The sequence below is a fragment of the Rhea pennata genome, chromosome 20 (assembly GCF_028389875.1).
Source record: "Rhea pennata isolate bPtePen1 chromosome 20, bPtePen1.pri, whole genome shotgun sequence".
Lineage (NCBI taxonomy): Eukaryota > Metazoa > Chordata > Aves > Rheiformes > Rheidae > Rhea > Rhea pennata.
Genome location: NC_084682.1, coordinates 12456347 through 12475586, shown reverse-complemented (window position 1 = coordinate 12475586; position 19240 = coordinate 12456347). Strand labels below are relative to the sequence as shown.

Genomic DNA, 19240 nt, shown 5'->3' with positions numbered 1-19240 from the left:
AATGGCCATGTGCCATGGAGTGCAGCTCCTTGTGCAGCTCCTCTTGGCATGGCCGGAGCAGCCCTTGGGCTCCAGCATGCTGCTGGGATGCCGAGCAATGCCAGGATGCCCCAGTGTTGATGCTGGCCAACATGCCATGACAGGGTACCTTGTCTTTAAGCTGGGTCTGCAGTGTCTCCAGCATTTTTTTGCTGCTCTCCTTCTCGCTGCTGAGCGTATCCTGCAGCTGCTGAAGCTCAGCCCGCAGGGCAGCCATCTCCTCACTGTGCTGCTCTGCTGCTTGGCTCAGGCTGTCCCTCTCCTGCTCCAGGCCTGCTATTCTGGTGCTCTGCTCCACTCCCAGCTGGATGGGAACAAAACAGGTATCAAAGTTTTGCTGATGACGTGGCGGAGAAAAGATAAGCCCCTGCATTTGGGGTTTATCTGGAGCTCATAGCTCGTTCCAGGCCAAAACCCAACCTGCCCCTACCATCCCTGCTTGGTGTGTTGCAGCCCTACATCCACTGTGTCTAGGCAGCAACCTCGCAGGACATGATCGCCTTGCGTGGGACCAGTTGAGGCTCCCTGGAGTTGCCATTTTGCTTTTATTGACTGATGACTGTCATCACCCTGACACGAGAGTGCAGCTAGTGTGGATGAAGGGTGCTGGCTGCCAGCTCTGGAGCCAGCTCTGCCCTGAGCGTGTCCTGCTGCAGCCTGTCTGCCCCTGGGGAAGGACAGCTCCTGCCAGTTCCTGACACACCAACCTCTGTAACGAACCTGGAAAAAGCCCTGCAGCCCTACACAGCGAAGGACTACGTCTTCATGGGCTTGGCAGAGCCTCTGGCACAGCTATCAGCCCATAAAGAGACTTATAACACGAGGCACATGTTGCCTGCCAGTTTTACAGCAGAGCACAGCCACCCTATCCGACTCCTGCCTTTTCCCACCGAGGATTTCATTCAGTGATTCCTGCCTTGCTCAAATGAGAGTAAATCTTTCAGCCTTTCCCTCAGGAAGGGCAGTTTTACAGCACAGATACTGTGGTGATAGATGCCTGATTTCTGCCTGGCTGCTGGGTCTGAGGCAGGCTGGGGGGAGGCAGGCAGCTCCTCAGACTACCTGCACCAAACCACAGTGCTGCTAGTCCCAACAGCTTCCCGAGTCCCATCCCCGCTGCCCTCGGCAGCTGGGTGATTTGCTACAGCTGCAGAAGGCTGCTTTGTGCTCTCTCACATCCATGAGTGTTAAACCCCACGGTACAGATCACTAAAACCATGTGGATCTGGAAATGACAGAGAAAGTAAGCAGCTTATCGAGCTGACGGCATCTCGACGGGTTACGCTTTGTCTTATCCTACTACCACAATGACCACCCCCTGGTCTGGGCTTTCTGAGCAGGGCTGGATACCCTGAGCCCCACCGGAGAGCGACCAGAGCGTGCCCAGGTGATGTGCCAGGATGGCTGAGGAGGCAGCAGGAGGACGGCGGGCCCAGCACCAGGCAGCGGCAGCACCGCTGCAGCCCGAGGGGCTGAGAGGAAGCGCTCTCACCTGTGTGCTGGACTCCAGCGTGCCCTGAAGGGCCTGCAACTCCTGCTTGCTGGCTGCCAGCTCCCGCTTTAACGTTTCTAAGACTTCCGTTTGCTCCTGAGACTGCAAGCAGAAGAAAGGGGCCCTGAGTCCACACCCTGAAGGGGTGCTGGCCTCAGCCCCGTCCCTGCTGTGGCCCCCTGTCCCGTCCCTACTGGGACCTCTTCTCTCTGCTCTGGGCCCCGACTCACCTTCCTCTGGGCCTGCTCGCTCACCCGCTGGAAGGAGTCCTCCAACTCCTTCTTCTCCCGCTCCACGTCGCCTTGAGCCTGTCTCGCCACTGTCACCTGCTTGGTGACCTCTGCATTCTGAGGACAGAGCGTTGGAGAGCTCAAAAGCTGCCCGACCTGCCCTCCCATCCTGCCCTGGCCAGCACCACCCTCCCAGCGCTGGCCCAAGTTTGCTCTTGGGGCAAAATCCAGGTGCTCCCACTCAGGCAGAGCAGCCGGGAAAAGCTCTGGAGAGCATTTGCGCAGGGCATCGCCCCGTGGTGGCCCATAGGAGATGGCTGCTGGGCCATCGAGGAGCCTACCTTCCGCAGCAGGTCAGCATGGTTCTGTACCAGCTCGCTGTACTTCTCCTTCAGCTTGGTGTATCGCTGCTCGTTCGCCTGTGCCTTCCCTGCCACACACACACACACACGCACGCACGTGCATGAGCAGCAAGGTGAGTGCCTGGTGGCATGCTGGCAGCCAATCTCCCCACCCCAGCAGCCCCATCTCGCTGGGCCAGGCCCCTGTCCTCACTTTCGATCTCCGTCAGGCTCCTCTGGGCTTTCTCGGTGTCCTCCCGCCGCTTCTTCAGCTCCTCCAGCTCAGCGCGCAGGAACTCGCTCTCATCCAAGGCCTGCTGCTTGAGGTGCCGCTGCTCGGCCAGCTCGGCCTCCAGCTCGCTGATGCGCCCGCGCAGCTGCAGCGCCCGCCGCTCGCTCTGTGGGGACGGCAGGCTGGGCAGGCGCCAGGAGCTGCCGGCACCTGCCCTGCTGGCAGCACCCTGGGGCTCTTGGGGGGGACTTGGGGACACAGCAGCCGAAGCATCAGCTGCGGTGGGTTAAAGTGGCCCTGGGAGCGAGTCGCCTTCCTTCCTGGGTGCTTCAGCCCTGTAGGGGCTGCCTGCTGTGGCCGGAGGGCCCCTTGCCCATGGGCACCGGAGAACTGTGACCCAGGACACCTACAGACTCCTCGTTCCTTTGGGGATGGCTCCCCAGAACCCAAAACCCAGGGCAGCAACAGGCAGGACAGACACATGGACGTGGTCAAAGCCTGGGATGGCAGCTCTCAGAGGCACAGTAACCCCTCTGGGCAGCTTGGACACTGCCAACTGTGAGGGTCTGTCGCCCCACACTGGCCCTGTTCACAGCATGAGCTTCCAGGCCTCATCCTGCCCTGGGATCGCTGGGGCCCGTTCGCCTCCAGTGCTGCAGAGAGCAACGCCCCAGCCGTGTTGCGGACGGTTATAAACTCACCTCAGCCTTGAAGTTTTCCAGTTCTTCCTTCAAGGCTCCAATCTCCCTGTAAAGCTGTTCAATTAACCGATCCCTGGGAAGGAGAGAGACATCAGAAACTTCCTCCATACTACCAACCACCAGCACAGAGGTACAGAGATGAGGAGAGAATAACACTGCAGTGTCGCCACGTCCACTGGGGGTGGCTGAGCCAAGCCCCGTGTGCCTTTTCCCCAAAGACAACTGCGGCTTGGGGACAAGCACCGAAGACTATTGGGATCCTTCAAAGCTTTTTGCATACAAAAATTGCCAGCTACCTTAGAAAGGGGATGGGGATGTGACAAAGATACATTGTGCTTTGGCCCCTCTTTCCCACAACAGAAGAGCAAGAGACACATACAGAGATCCTGGGATTGGTTTGAACCTGACCATGGGGTCTCTAAGATGGTCCGATGGTGCCTACCAGCACAGTGGACAGGTACCTTGGGAGAGGACTGCTTTCCTTTTCCATGAGGGCTGGGAGTGTGCAGCAGCCACCCCATGGCGGACTTGCGTGCATCTGCTCCTGCTGTGCAATACAGAGCTCCCGATCCACTCCGGACCATTTCTACCACCCACGGTATTGCAGAGCCCCAGGATTGGGCTCATGGCTCAAGGATGCTCTCCAGAGCGTTCCTCAGATAAACTGTCCCCTGGGAGGGAGACCCAGGCCTCGGCATGCAGGAAGAATGCTCAAGCATGATGCCCTGCTCGGAGAGGAGAAGCTGTGGAGCTTCCGCAGGGAGAACTCACTTGTCATCCTTGTTCATCCCATTCTGACTGTTGAAGTTGAAAGGATCATTGCTGAAAGAACTGCCGAAGATGTCATCAAACTTATTGTCAAATAGACTCTGAGGGGAGAGAAATGCAGAGCCAGTGAGTCAACCCAAACCTGCCTGAGGCACCCCAAGGAGGCATGCAGGGAGCCCCAGGTCCCCCAGCTATCTGAGCTGGAGCACAAGCCCCCAGCGGGGCAGCGGAGGCAGGAGGGTGTTGAGCCCTACAGAGCCAACGCCTAGACCTGCCTGCTGTGCGCCACTATGTTATGTCTGCCAGCAGGGCTGTTGCCTCCTTGTGTCACCTGGACACCTGAGGCAGCTGCTACAGGACTGAATTTCCCTGCTGTCCTGCGCGGCACAGCCTCACTCATGGGTGTCCAATGCAGAAAACCAGACCCCAGTGTTTAACGTGAGACATTTGTGGTCTGCTCCCAACTAACTCCTGGGGAGGGAGATCCCCAGTGCCATCTCATTGCTCACGGTTTCTCTCACGAAATGCTGAATGGGAGAGACATTGTGAAGAAGGCATCTCCCAGCCTTGGTATCATCCAGCCCCGACCCCTGGGAAGGAGGCCTAGCACAAGCCTGTAAGAGCTTCAAGGCAATTCTGGAAAGCAAAATGTATATAGCCAGTCATCACTGGAGGGCACCAAACTATTAAGAGAAGCACCAGGGCATAACTTCAGCCTCTCCAGATTATGCAGTCCTCCCAACAGCCCCGTGGGCACCCACCGCCTGGGAACACACCGTGCCAACATGGGCCTCCGCATGGAGGGCCTCCGCATGGAGGGCCTCCGCATGGCCCTCCTTAATGCCTCTCAACCCCATAGGCTCCAGGCCTCCACCGCTTTCTGCTTTCTAAGATCCAACCAAATCACAGCTTGGAGAGACAACCCTGGACGCAGTCTGGCTGTGGAACCCATAGGCGGATGTGGTGCTTTCCATAGCAAGAGAGGCAGACTGCAGCTAGGAGAGCCTGGAGGAGGCTCCTTGGTGGCTCACCTGTGATGCTGTGTCCATCTCCACTAGATCAGTGATGGGCTCGCTGTCTGGGGAAGATGCCTCAGCAGGGATGACCACTACAGGGCTGATGTGCTCCGACAGTGCTGAGGCTCGCAGGAAATTGGGAGGGTTCTGGGAAGGGAGGAGAACGTGGCTGAGCAGTACTGAGATCTGCCCCTCTGCAGGACTTCAGACACAGCTGGCCTAAATCCAGCCCGACCACCATCCCTGGCAGCCCCAGAGTTGGCCAGGAACGAGCCCTAGCAGGGTTGTGGTTCGGCACAGTGGGAGCTGCGCTCTGCTCTGGCTGCTGTGCCTGCAACATGCACCAGAAATGCAGCTCGTGTCCCCTCTGCTGACGGGCTGCAGACACAGATGCTCTGCGGATGCCCAGTTAGGGCTGGGCTCAGCACTGAGGGGTTGAGTATCCAGAACAAATTAGGTCTTAAATCTGCTACAAGCAGGGTCTGAGGGGCTGTCACTGCTGCAGGCCAGCTCTGCAGGCAGCTTTGGCTCCAGAAGACAGAGCTGGAGGTGGATGTGGAATGGCATTACACTGCAGGCTCATTGTAGGAGCTGAGCATGATGTTAACAGTTTGGAAAGTCATTTTGCTCCTTGCACCTCCCAGTTCTGCTGCCCTGGGAAAGGATCCAGGACCAAAGCCCCTGGCAGGGATAGCAGCAGCCAGAGGAGCATCTCCTACCCAAAGGGCCAGACCCAGGGAGGCCTGCGGGGATGAACCTCGGGCCATGTTCTGCTCTTGGCTCATCTCAGGAACTGGATAAAACCCCTTGGGAAGCAAGCATGCAGCTTGGTCCTCCGGCGTGCCACCTGAATGCGCAAAAAGCAGCTGAAGGAAGCTGCTGCAGGAGCAGCACACCAGCCCCGGGCGAGCTGTGGGTGCAGACGTGTCCAGCCTCTCACTGCCAGCCTGTGCAAGCTGCGTGCTTTTGGTAACTTCTACAAAACGGAGCCCTTACAGCACATTTGGGCTCCGATCAGCTCGGGCCACAGAGCTGCGCAGTGAGTCTCCTCCAGCCCTGGGAAGGGGAGCACACCACCACTCCTGCTGCAAACCCATGGCTGTGGGAATGGCAAGCACTCCGTGTGCCATAGGTGGACCCGGATCCATGAAGCTCTTACCTCTGGAAGCTGTGGGATCTGAATCAGCCGCTTGAAGTACTGCAGGTTACTGGAGCGATAGAACAGGTCCTTCAGCCTGAAAGGAGAAGGGCAGAGGCTGGTAAGGAAGGCTCTCCACGTGCCGTGCCCCACTTTCTCATGTATCCCAACATGGGCAGCTCCTCCACATGCCTCCTGCAACCTCTCGCCTGGCTCCAGAGCGGTGTCACTGAGTTGCTGCTCTGTGATGGAGGGTGCGGGGATGTGCACTGCCATCAAGCCCATGGCGAGACCTGGGAAAGCCCCTCAAACACCAGCCTCCCACCTCTTGCTCCACCTGAGAAGCAAACACTGCCCAGATACCTTCTCCCATAAACCCCAAAGAAAGGGACCTGAAGAGCAGAAAGAAGGACCCAAAACTGAGAACCACAGGAGAATGGCTGCTCTAGGTTGGACCAGAGGTCCAGCCACCTCCCTGTCCTGTCTCTGAAGTGGGCAGGATCAGATGCTTGAGGGGAGAGCGGAAAAACAGCGCTGCTCACATTACACTCCCAGCAATCAAGAGGTCTGGGCTTCCAGCCTGGGTACTGCATCTTCAGCACCACACTTAATTATCTGCTTGGGCATCTCTCCCACGAGTAGGCCTATCTGCTTTCTCAAGCTACTTCCAATTTTGGCATCAAGAGCATCCTGTGCCAAAAAGTACTCCCCACTGTTTATTTTAAACTTGCTGCCAGATCATTTCCTTTGGCACCTTGGCTTTTGCGCAATGAAAAAAGCAAAGTGTTGTTCCCTCTCCCTCTTCCACTCGGTTTGTGATTCTCCATACCTTTACTATAACCCTCCCAGGTCTCCTTTCTCAAATGAAGTATCCTCGTCCGTTTAACCTCTCCACTGGGGCCTCTGCCCACCCCTCGGCCATCTCTCGGCTGCTCCTGCTCTTGTAACACCCCTGGAGCTGGCAGAAAGGAGGAGAAAGCCGCGGCTGCCTGGCGGTACAGCAGCCCAGGGATGCTCCTCCGGCTCTCCGTGCCCTTCCCGGCCATCCCTGACATTCCACCTGCTGTGCTAATGCCACGGAGCTATCGTTTTCTGCCTGCTGTCCACATCCGACACAGGCTCCCTGTCCTGGGTGGCCAGAGCTGACACAGAGCCTGGGCACATGCTGACATTGCTGGTAATATTTTTCCCACGGGGACTGATTTGCAGCGTTTGACCTTGAATTGAGCTGCCCTATCACCGCAGTTACTCGGCGCTGTGACGTCCTCCCGCTGCTCTCTATGGTCACCTTTCATTCCGACTGCCCTAAATAACTGTGTATCAGAGGCTGTGGGGTTTCATGACTCAATCTTCTCCTCTCATCTGGAAAAACACTGAACAACACCAATTCTGGTCGCCTGGGGATTCCCTGAGAACGACAGGGAATCATCTGTCATTTAAGTTCAGTACTTTGTCTCCTGTCTTTAGGGCAGTAACTAATCCAAGAAAGACCTGCCCTCACATGCCAGGGCAGCTTCATTTCTTTGGAAAACAAACTTTTTCACTGTATCATCTATATTGCTCTGCACATGCGTGCAGATTCCCCTGCAGGACTCTCCCAAATCCTGACTCACAACTTTGCTATATAGCAACACTCAGCCCATCCCATTCTATCATTTTATAAAATTCATCCTCGTCTCACCATGGTGCCAAGCCCCAGGTCAGCCCCATCGGTGCCTTCATCTCCCTCCCTGTCTCACTAGAGCCCAATTTTCCAGCAACATGTTACAACCATTCTCTCACATCTGAGTTTCTGGATATTTGGATGAATGTGACTCGATTCTGCTTATCTGTTCCTACCCCTTTTATCTGCTTCTTTTAAAATCTCTGCTGTTGATTCTCCAATTTGGGATAGTTCCTCAGAGATGCAGACCCTGGCTCCAGACCAGGGGCCGCTGGTGCCGTGAGGTCCTTTAGCTTCTCTATTCCCAAAGTGTCTCCCACAAGCGCTCCCCTTGACCTGCTGTGACTCACCAGCCCCCGGTTCACATGAAAAAGTATTGCTCAGCCTGCGCTTGAAGCAAGTGCTCCTCAGGATCTCATTTGGAGTTGCCTTTCTCTGGTTTTAGATTTTTCATGCCAGGCCGTTCTCTGTGCTCACCTAGGCATGCCATGCGTGCTCTGAAGGATGATTCCTCAGAAGGATTCACTCCTCAAAGCCATCCCTGCTCCACTGCCTGACCACGCAGCTTCCCTGATACACAGGCTCTTCTCTAGTGTCTGCATAGACAACTCACTGCGCTTTGCTGCCCACCACAGTGTGTTATACAGTCTCCACGATGCCTGCAGGTTTTACCCTTTTAACAAGCTTCCCCACTTTTGCACAGTTTGCCTTTTGTGAAACTAAATACTGCTCCGGGAAATCTCTTCCGTGCTCCAAGCCCACAAAGGCAATGGCCTTGGCTACACGATGGGGCTCTGTGGTAACAGCATTTCTAGCTGCGTCCTGTCACTGCTCAAAGGACAAAAAACAGGATTCAAGTCTTTCCTCTGTGCTCCTGCCCTCCCTGAAAGCCCAGCTGAGTTTCTGCCCAGTGAACAGGTCACCCTAGCACTCCAAAGGTATCCCAGCTGCATCCTTCTCCCAGCAGAAGAGTAGGAGATGGGCCTTTTGCAAGCAGAAAATGCTGCTAAAGGGTAGCTCCCAGAGATGTGACAGTCTGCTGTGCCAAACACCACGTCCGCACCGAATGCGCACTGCCCCGGGATGTCACCAGGCCACCCTGCCAGCCACCTGCTGTGCTCCCCTTCACAACCTCTGTTAAACACATATGTCCTTTATGCAGCGAAGCTTCTGCGCTAAACAGATCAAACGCTTCCAGCAAAGTTGGGAAGGGCAGGACGGGGTCCTCAGCAATGCCTGAGAGCCTTTCATCTCAGCATGCCAACTGCACATTGCAGTTAAAACTGCAATTAAATGGTTGAGGACTTCAAATCATCAGCTAGCATTTTATATCAAATGCCATTAGTGGCTGAATGCCTCTTTAGAATTAATAACACAGTTATCTAGTAATTCAATAGCAGCGGATTAGTGAAACAGAGTGGGTGTCCTGGAGAAACCAGCCTTGCTCCAGGAAAGCTGTTTCTGAGCAGAGGTAGAGAAGTCAGACTGGATCGACTTTTCAGCCCCAGGCCAAGATTCTGCATCTCATCTGCCTCCATCGCTCAACTGCTGAGCCCAATTATAAAGGGCCCTGGTAGCCCACTCAGCTTGCAATTGGTACCGAGCGGAGCTCCGAGTGGGTGCACAGTATTTCTTCCGATGCAAAGCATCACCTACAAATGAACCGTGGAGCAAAGCCAGCCCTTGTCCACCCAGGCACTTACTTTCTGAACTGTTCCAGGAAGCGGTCCCTGTGGCCCTGCAGCGTATCAGCTGGGAGACCTGGAAGACGAAGCAAATGTAAACCTCACCTCCCGAGGAACCCGCCCAGATCAGGACAGCACATTCATGTGATCGTGCAGGATGGGTGCTCCCCAGCGACCGTCACCCTTCTCCTGGGGTTCCAGTGCTCCAGGCTCAGCCTCTCGCTGTAGGACAGACTACAGTGTGGGATCACATCCCCTGAGAGGTCCGCAGGGCCCTGGAAAGGATGTTTTCCTGGGGCAGCAGGGGATCAGCAGCTGAGAAAGGTTGCAAGCTGGCATTCAGCTGCAGCCTCTACAAGGTGCTGGGGAGATGCAGCTTTCTCAGCTCACGCAATGCACTGTTGTTAAAGCCTGTGACTGCAAAGCTGGATTTGTGACTTGGGACTAAAAGGGGAACATGAAGAAACCTAAGGACTCTGAGACTACTAGGCAGTACCAGCAGCTGGATTCTCCAACTCCAAGGTTGCCAGGGCTTGGGGTGAGCTCCTCACATGCAGCAATCCCCATGGCTGAGGTGTGTACAGTGTGGGAGGCTGGCTGGTGCAAAGCTGCCCTGCAGCACGTGCAAAGCTAATGTGGGATGGAGCGTGCCTGGCATGGGAGGGGTTGGTCTGGAAGAGAGCTCTGCCACTTGCTCCTCTCCATCATTTGCACCTCCTTGGCCCTTGCAAAGAGTTCTGGTGACTCCTTTTGTGCCAAAGGTTGGGAAGAAGTTTAGAGAGGTGACAGGCACAACTTGGGCAAGGAACAGTGATCCCCAGCAACAGACAGGCACAGAGGGCAGGTGCTCAGGTGTCACTAAGCTGCTGGCCAGGCTGCTCCTGTGCAGGACAGCCTGGCAAGCTGTGCCTGGAAATGCTCTGGGCACAGCACGCTCTGCTCCTCGCAGCCTCATCGCCCTTCTCTGTGCTGGCCTGTGTTTGGTGGGACACGAGGCTGTGCTCAAACACAGCAGAGATGTGCTCCCAAAACACACGTAGAGGTCCAGCCCAGTCAGACCTCCTGCCTGTGATGGCAAGAATTTGGCTCATGCTACCAAGTGCTGGAAGCCTCAAGACTGCAGAGAAAGAGTAGTTGGCTGGGAGAGGAGCAGCACAGCTCAGCATCCACCTTCACAGAGAGCTGTGCCAGGGACGCTCGGCCTGCTGCTAATCACCTGCAGTCCAGCCCAGCAATTAGGGGCAGATGCTGAACCCGAGAGGCAACAGCCCCAGGAACACTTACAGGAGTGGAGTTTGAAGAGGAGCTTGACAGTGTAGTCATAGAGATGGCTGCAGTCCAATATCACCTGGATCAGTGGGGCCAGGCGGCACTGGCCTGCAGCAGTGACCGACACGGAGCGTGACATGTCCAGGGAATTGAACACTGCCAGGAAAAAAAAGTAAAGATGGTGCTCAGATAGTTCCAGGAGACTCATGGAAACCATCACCCCCAGCACGGAAGGTCACAGGGTATTACATGATTTATGTAATGATTTATGTGCAGCAGTTCCACTCAGGCATGGGCCTGAGTGTATCTATGACATTCCCTTCCTATCCGTAGAGCCTGGAGGACAGCAGCACTTCATTCTTGGGCTGCAGACACCCCCTTGGTGAGTCTCAGCATCCACTGCCAGCCACTGCTCTGCTATGGAAACTTGTGCTGGGGAGAATCCTTCTGCCACATGATGTGGGCAGCCTGTTGAAGCCAGGATTTGCTTGATCCAAGGGAGACAGCCAGCTCTGAGCTAATGGTCTAAATTTTAGTTCTGGAGGAGAGCAACAGCCTTCCAAAGCTGGTCCGTCTCCTCTCAAAACAGATGCCTAAAGCAGGTCAGCTGCATTAGGCCAATGTGACCTGGAACAAGTGACCTGTCGGCTCTTGGGGCCGGGACGCAGCCCTCTGCCATGCAGCCATTTGCTCCTTATCCTGCTGCTTGAAAGCTCAGCACGAGAGCAAATTCCTGACAGTGTTTCCCAGCGCAGTCATGCAAGTATGGGAACACTTTTGCTTAGGGCTATAGGCCAGCCGTAAAGGGCTCAGTAGAGAATCACAGAACCACAGAATGGGTAAGGTTGGAAGGGACCTCTGGACATCATCTAGTCCAACCCCCCTACTCTAGCAGGGTCACCTACAGCATGTTAGACAGGGTTGCATCCAGGCAGGCTTTGAATCTCTCCAGAGACGCAGACTCCACAACCTCTCTGGGCAACCTGTTCCAGTGCTCTGTCACTCGCACAGTGAAGAAATTCCCCCTCATGTTCAGGCGGAACTTCCTGTGGTTCAGTTTGTGGCCACTGCCTCTTGATCAGTCACATGGGACTACTGAAAAGAGTTTGTCCCCATCCCCTTGACACCCTCCCTTCAGGTACTTATACACATTGATAAGATCCTCCCTCAGTCTTCTCTTCCCCAGGCTGAAGCGGTCCAGCTCTCGCAGTTGTTCCTCAGAGGGCAGATGCTCCAGTCCTCTGATCATCTTTGTAGCCCTACACTGGACTCTCTCCAGTAGTTCCATGTCTCTCTTGTACTTGGGAGCCCAGAACTGGACGCAGTACTCCAGATTCCCCATACACATCATGGGCATGGAGAGGGGAGGAACCGGGAGCAACACAGCAGTGGTGGGCCACGCATGCACTGTGCTCCCCCTTTCACAGTCTCTCCAGGCCCTGCATCCCCATCTCATTCCTTCAAGAGGTAGTTTCTCCAGCCAGGGCTCAGCCTCGAGGAAGCTGTGCCATTAAAAAGCACCTTGGAGGGCTTTGCATGCGCACTGCAGGCTAATGGACCACCAGATGCTTTGCATCAACCATTCATGCCCCTGGAAAAACGCCTTGGCCCTTGCTGTAGCTCTATCCTTGGAAAGGTGATGAAACAGATCATTCTGGACATCATCTCCAAGCATATGGAGGAGAAGACGGTGATCAGAAGTAGTCAGCATGGTTTCACCAAGGGGAAATCAAACCAAACAGGACCAAGGAGCCTGGTCCTAAAGTCCTGCTAGGTCCCCGGGGCAGAGCTCCATGTCTTTTGAGCAGCACGTAGCCCCTCAGCCTGGTGTTTTGCCTGCCACCCTGGGCACTGCCTGCCACTGCCATTCCAGGGCCATGGGCTACAGGTGAGAGGAAAAGGATGAAAACCCACCCCAAAATGCTGAGATTTTGATGGTTCTACCAGCACCCAGCTGCAACCCTGAAGGAAGGCATCACTGCAATACAAATACTGGGCTAACGGGCTGGAGCAGCAGGGAGCTTGGGCCATGCTCCAGGCCTTGGGCAACTGCAAACTGCCCATTTTTGGCAGATGATATCAGGAGTAGGAGGATCAGTGCCCCCCAGCGCAGACTCTGGGCTGGGGGGAGCGAATGAGGCCTCCCTGCAGCGCAAGGCAGGGAGGCAACCCTGAGCCACAGCTCCCTCCTTTCCCAGCTCTCAGGGTTGCACAGTACAGCTGTCCCGCAGTCATGCCCAGCTATTTCCGGGCAGCACAGCTGTTCCCGTCTCCCTGCTGGGCACCAGGCACCCAGAGATGTGTGCACAAAAAGTCAGATGCAGCCAGAGACTCCAGCAACATCCGGAGGCAAAGGACAGCGCCTCACGTCCGTGATCCTCTGCAGCGAGTGGAGAACGTGGAGATGGCACTAAGACACACATGAGCATCCCCTGTAACCGCTAGCAGGTTGCAGGGCTCCTACCGCACCCCTCAGCCATTTGAGGCATGTTTTACAGGTCACAGTTAAGTTTAGGGTGTTATAAAGGGCAGGCCAAAGTATTCTTCCTCAGCAAGTCTCTATGAGGCCTGAAGCATTTGTACAAGGCACTAACAAAGCTGTTCCCAATGAACTTCTCAAGGTATGGGCACACAGACTGCTTCAGGGGGACCTCCTGGGAGATGAGCAGGAGCTGGAGGCCAGAAGAGCCCCACACCCTCCAGTATCCACGTTACATCTGCTCAGGTGGATCAAAACACAGATTAACCACGTCTAGAGGAAGCACTACACAGACTCTGCAAATGGCCTCATGGCCTGGGCTCCCTTGTCTCCCCAAAGGGCAGCACGAGGGAGCCCACAGCTCCCGCCCCGTGAAAAAAACCTCGGAAGGGCTTTCTGGCCTTGAACCAGCAGCATGGACCAGACACCCCAGCAGTCTAGCAAAGCTATCGGGAAAGGCAGCAGCTTCATCTCTCTCTCTGTCTAGCAACTCTCTCCTTGGAAGGGCTGCAGCAATAGCTCCTGAAAGTACTCCTGGGACCATGGCTGCAAGGCATGGACCAGCCTTCAGCACTGGCCCCACCAAGCGAGCTCACATGCTGCTGTCCCTCCTCTCCTGCGAGCCTTGAGATGAACGCACTGTTCCAGCTCCATTAAAACACATCCTCATACTATAAGCCAGCCAAATTCACTCTCTTGCCTCAGATAAAAGCATACAGGAACCTCCATGCCATGACACATTTCCACTTCTGCTTCAAGGCTATCACATGCCTCTGCTGTATTGTAGTGCCAGCACTCAAGGCCTTGTAAATCCAGCAAAGGAAGGATTGCCCTAATACTGCTTTAATTTGTCCAAAATGCAATTCTGCTACTGCATACAGAAGTGCATTACAACTCATGGCTTCCTAGTCCCGAGAGTCGAGACTCGCTAGCATTCACCGTTCTGCCTGATTACAGCCTCTACGAACAGAAATGAAGAAAGTAATGAAGAAAGCAGGTGGTACCCCTACTCCTTTCTGGAACTGCTGTAAAATATCCGAGGGAGCTGATGTCCTCTTGTAAATAAAAAACAGAACCTGTTACAAGCCTGCAAGCAAGAAGAGAACCCCAGCCCAGGGAGAGCGCTGACGTGAGAGATCATGAAGGCAAGTGAAACTGGGGGAGCATGGGGAGATAAAGCAGAGCTGCACAGCGCAGCCGGTTCCATGTAGGCTTCCCAGCAATGCTGGAGGGCTGCTGGGAGGGAGGCATAAGCCAGGCCCAACTATTTGACATGAAATAATTTTGGCTAATAATAACTCTGGTGAAGTGCACAAAAAACAGATGAGCTCAGACGCCCTCAGACAACTCCCTTCCTGGAGCCTGCGACTCAGCATCATGCACGCATCAACACCCCCAGGAGCTTTGATCTGGGACAGCGGAAGCAGCTCAGCCTCCTCTGGCACTGCACCCACAGCTGTGGCAGGGTCTCACCCTGAAACCCCACAGCCCACGGCAACTCCAGGTCATGAAAACAAGAGGCTTACCTGTCTGGAAGAGGTTCAGCTCACACTCCAGATAGTCAAACATCTCCACTGTCAGTTGGAAACTAGGAAGGAGGGAATAAGAACATTAGAGCATCCCCATGGACTTGCACAAGTCTCATCTTCTGGCAAGTGTCACCCCAGAGGGGCTCGGCGAGTGATCCAGCATAAGAGCCCACACTGCCCTGGCACCCCTTGGGAAGGGCGTGGGTAGCAGCTGTGCTCATGGGATGCTTCCCAGCACACCTGCAACATGCTCGCTTCATGGTAGGAAGTGGAGGAGAGGGTCCAACGCAGGGCCCCCATCCCCAGTTCAGACAGGCCACCCGCGAGGATGTGCAACGCCATTCCAGCAGCGCTACCTGACCTCCAGGTTCCTCCCCTCGCCTCCTGGCCCCCGGCCTCCCATGGGAATGCCTCGTTTCTCCTGCTCCCAACTCACAAATTATTGACGTCGTTCTCTCCGGCCTCATCAAGCTGTCGGTCGGACATCTGGAGGTTGCCAGGGAACCTGGGATTCTGCGCAAGGAATCAGGAGGAGGAGTCAGGGAAAGGGCTGGTGAGGACTTCCTAGTTGGGCCACAGCTCTGTGGCTGCTGGGGCAGTGCTACTGGCAGGCCAAGAGGGCCAGAGCTGCCGTTCTGGCCCATGGCCATGGGTGCAAGAGACAGGGGTGGCTCTTCAAATGCCCCAAGGAAGCCCCCTTGGGCTGAGAAGTACCACACATTGGCCTTCTCAGCTAGAAGACCACTGCCATGGTGGCTGTCTCTCTAACCAGGCCTTGCAAAGGTTTTGGTGGCAGGCTAAAATCTCATGGCACTTCTCCAGGTCTTCTCCTTCCATCTTATCAGAGCAAGACTGCAGGCTTTCTTAAAGAGCTGTGCCATGAAGGAGACAAAGCTGCATCCCTGCAAATTCTAGGCTGTTGATGAAGCAAGCAGCAGTGAAAGGCAGAGAGACCCCAGCTCTCTCCCACACCATGCCCACGGGCCAGCAGCCTGCCAGCCCACCACAATATGCTCCTGTGCAGGCAGTGTCACCCAGCAAAGCCCAGCTCCTCATCATGAGGAAAAGTAGATTTCTGCAAAGATCCCTTTCTCCATAGCAGGGGCTGAAGAGATGGGAACGGAACCAGATGTCTAGCACCTGCCACTACAGAGGAGAAGTCTAAGGCCTTTGGTGAAACAGGACTGGAGCCTCCATGATTTGCAGAATCATTATTCTGTCTAGCAAGGGCCGATCTCCCTGGGTTTAGAAACCTGCTGAGCAGAAAGCAGATGGGGACGTGAGCTCTTTCAAGGCACCATTGAACAGTTAGAAGAAAAAGGGATGCCTCTTTGGGCACATACTCTGCAGAAAGAGGGATGAGGGTGTCCACTGGTCACGCTGTTCCTGGCCAGTGCATATGGCCAGCAGGGAGAGCCCAAAGAAGGAGCCACAGAAGGAGCCAGTATCTCTGCTCTGGAAGGTGAAGCTTTTTCATGCTGCCTCCCTCATTAGAGTATCCTGGCCAGAGAGTTTTAAAGAAGGTTTAACAGCTTTCTGAAGCCAGGCCCATGCTACAGGGCACGGGTCTGGATTCAGAAAGTCCCTTTGAAGGAAAAGTATTTCTACTCAATTATCAAGTGTCCTGGAAGGGAACAGAAAGGCCAGACAGGGACAGCGATTGCCCAGGCGCTGGAGACCATAGGTGCGAGGTGCCAGAAGGGCAGCCCTGACCTTAGGGGCCCTCTTGTAGCCCCTTAGCAGTGTGGCAGGCTGTCCTGGCAGGGCTCAGGGCTCCAGAGCCCCTGTTTAGCCACTGGTAAAGTCCTTGGCTACACACACCTTGTTCTGCAAAGCATTTGTGTTTGAGCAGAGCTCGAAAGAAAGAAAACCCTGCAGGCACCAAATCTGCTGCTGCCAATTATTTTAAGGATTAGGGCACTTAAACCCATGCAGGGCAGTGTTTGTATAAAAGCCCACAATGATTTTTCGTTCTGTTCTTGGAGGTGTACCTTTATTCTTTTTATGCCTCAAACAGAAGAAAGCGTCTGCCTAAATAATAAACTCCATCGATGGAAGTGCTGCTTCCCAGAACGCACAACAGGACACATCACGTTGCCTTCTATAAATACGCTCCCCAACACCTTTCGCAAACATCGCTAACCAAGCTGCCATCAGGCAAGCTGGCTTTGAGCTATGACAGCAGACCTGTAGCTGGCCAAATCTCCAACCACATCCTCTCTGAAACCCAGCCCAAACAAGGGACCTATACAACAGCTCTGGTCTGCAAAGTGAAAACAAGTTCCTAACACAAGCAAAGAGAGGAGGAAAAAAAAAATCTGGGCTGTCCTCTGACTCCAAGGAGCGCCTTTGATCCATGAGCCCAAAAGCCAGAGAGAAAAAATGGATTTTCAAGTGACAGACATCAATAATTTCATTATCAAGCCACAAGTTGGAGACATGACTGGGTGGGACAGGATGGGATGTCATGCTGCTGTGCTGACTCAACTGAGGACAAGGGGCCACCCCTCTCTCAAACCCTTGCACACCCTCCCCATGCCTGGCAACCTTCAATGAGCACAAGTCCTCTTCTGAAGGTTGAATTTAGGGCAACGTATTTCTGAACAGGATTTTCAGAAAGCTGCCGCAAGTGCGACCAACAGATGCTATTTTTCTCCTAAAAGAAACTCTGCAAGTCACACGTGGTGGGAGATCCTTGCGAGCCTGCTACGCGTGTGATGCAGTGCGGGGGAAAGCTGCTGCTCTGATGACAGGGCCTGCCTGCTCCCTCGGGGATGCAGCGTTTCGCTCTGCTCCCTGCCGCCGAGTGATGCAGGTGCTGGGACGGGGGCAGCTAATGCGGAGGCAGAGGCTCTGGGATCACGAAGGCAAAGGCAGCTGTGGGCTGAGCAGGCTTGTTTTGTGCTACCTCCTCTGGATTTCTGGTTCATCTCAGAGCACAGGCTGTGCTGACTCAAATAATCCTCATTTGCTTGTACATCACTTGGAGCTGGTGCAGGGTCTTTCTGCTCATCCATTTTGGTGCATGAACCCTATCATCCTAAATCCTCAGCTCCCCTGCCTGCATTTGGGGTGCGATGGAGGTGCTGGGCTCCACAGCAGGGTTTTTCAAGAGATTTACCCTTCAGCACTAGCTGCTGCCCTGCTGGGTCCGCAGCCGTGGGCACTGCCTCCTGTCCAGTCCTGCCACATGGGCTGGCTTCAGCATTTGCAGCCAGGCAGGGGATGTTTGAGCAGACCACAGGGGGCTGAGGCTGTGCAGGTTCATGGCTCTATCTCAGCCTTCCTCTCCTTAAAGCCCAATACACACTGTCTTCTGCCTCTGCCTATCAAGAAGGATATCTGGACTCCAGCAGACCAGGGGAAACATGCACCCCAAAGCCCAGGGTCTTCTACTCTGAACACCTTCTTTGTATTTGTAGTGCCCCCACTTCCAGAGCAAAGAAGACCAACCTAAGCGCCTCCAAGGAGCCAACATGTCTAAATACGCCATGAAGACAACCGTCCCCAGGGCTTTGCTCCTTGGACCACTTTTGGTGCAGGGGAAGGAGAGAAACACTGGCAGTTTGTGTCATTGTTTCATGGTGGCAGCATGAGGCCTGTGATACAGGAAAGGACACACTGGGGTAAGCATGAGAATTACAATGCTCCGATTGATCTGCCAGCCACTATCCTGCTCTGCAGGATTTTCACTACTTTCTGGCTCTGCACCCCCAAAATGTAAGCTCTCATGGTAGCCCCTGAGCTGGGCCCAGCTGTGCTCTAAGACTTGCAGCAGCCCCGTTGCCTGTGGGGCTGTGTTTCGACCATCCCATGCAAGGTAGATGTTCTACTGCACCCAGTTACAGAGCCCCGGACAAAACCAACAACTCCATAACACTTGCCCAGTGGCCAGTTTGCCCAGAAGCCATAAGCACGCTGCGTTCTCCCAGTTGGGCTGGTGAGGGGCTGTTAATCCCAGCCGTGGAGCTGTGGCTGCTGGGCAGGCTGGGCTGGGGTCCTGTGAGCATGGTGACAGGATAGGATGGGATGGAGGACACTCACTTTTGTGTGGAACTCCATCTTTGTTCTCAGCAGTTTGAGGTAGATGCTGCACAGCTGTCCGTAGCCCTCACTCAGGTGACCCTGGGGACACAAGAAAGGCATTCAGATCTGGGGCAGGCTTCTCCCCACTGCTGTGGGTGGCAGCAACTGAAACTTGCCTGTCTGAACTTCTCTTTCAGCCAGCTTTGTGCCCTTTCCCTCCTCTTCCCTGAGACACTCTCTCCTCCCACGATATGCAAGTCACATCCTCCCCCTCCACCCAACCCTACAGCTCTTCAGCTTCTGGCCCATCTCTTGGCAGTCTGCCTTGTTGTGACTTTCCTTGTTCTTCTGCTCCCCCAATCCCCCATGTAACCTAGTGTAGCTGAAAAGAGCTCACTCACATTACTATGAGTATTTCTTGCTATAAATACTCTTTCTTATTCACCCCTCTTCGCAGCAAGGCGAAGCAAACCAAACAGACCTGGCATTTCTAGGCCAAGCCACTCTCTGGAGATGCCGAGCCAGCAATCTCAGTCAGAACAAGTCCAGAGAGATTTTAAGCTTCCTGATATCCACCCAGAGCTCAGTGTTTCAGGGCCTGGCTTCTCTTCGGCAAGAAGATAATCAAACCA

At 54.7% G+C, this 19240-nt stretch overlaps 1 protein-coding gene across 3 annotated transcripts in view; it reads right to left on the bottom strand.

The window, feature by feature from the left end:
* HIP1 (huntingtin interacting protein 1) overlaps positions 1-19240 on the bottom strand; it is a 72516-nt gene that overhangs the window by 5792 nt on the left and 47484 nt on the right. For all 3 annotated transcript variants that reach the window (XM_062592786.1, XM_062592787.1, XM_062592788.1), the window contains 14 exons: positions 18627-18707; positions 15019-15095; positions 14580-14641; positions 10590-10730; positions 9324-9381; positions 5979-6054; positions 4835-4966; positions 3807-3904; positions 3036-3108; positions 2317-2500; positions 2103-2191; positions 1762-1878; positions 1532-1633; positions 149-343 (listed from right to left, as the gene is read on the bottom strand). In XM_062592786.1, coding sequence (XP_062448770.1) covers positions 149-343; positions 1532-1633; positions 1762-1878; positions 2103-2191; positions 2317-2500; positions 3036-3108; positions 3807-3904; positions 4835-4966; positions 5979-6054; positions 9324-9381; positions 10590-10730; positions 14580-14641; positions 15019-15095; positions 18627-18707 — 1485 coding nt within the window. The remainder of the gene's footprint in view (positions 1-148; positions 344-1531; positions 1634-1761; positions 1879-2102; positions 2192-2316; positions 2501-3035; positions 3109-3806; positions 3905-4834; positions 4967-5978; positions 6055-9323; positions 9382-10589; positions 10731-14579; positions 14642-15018; positions 15096-18626; positions 18708-19240) is intronic.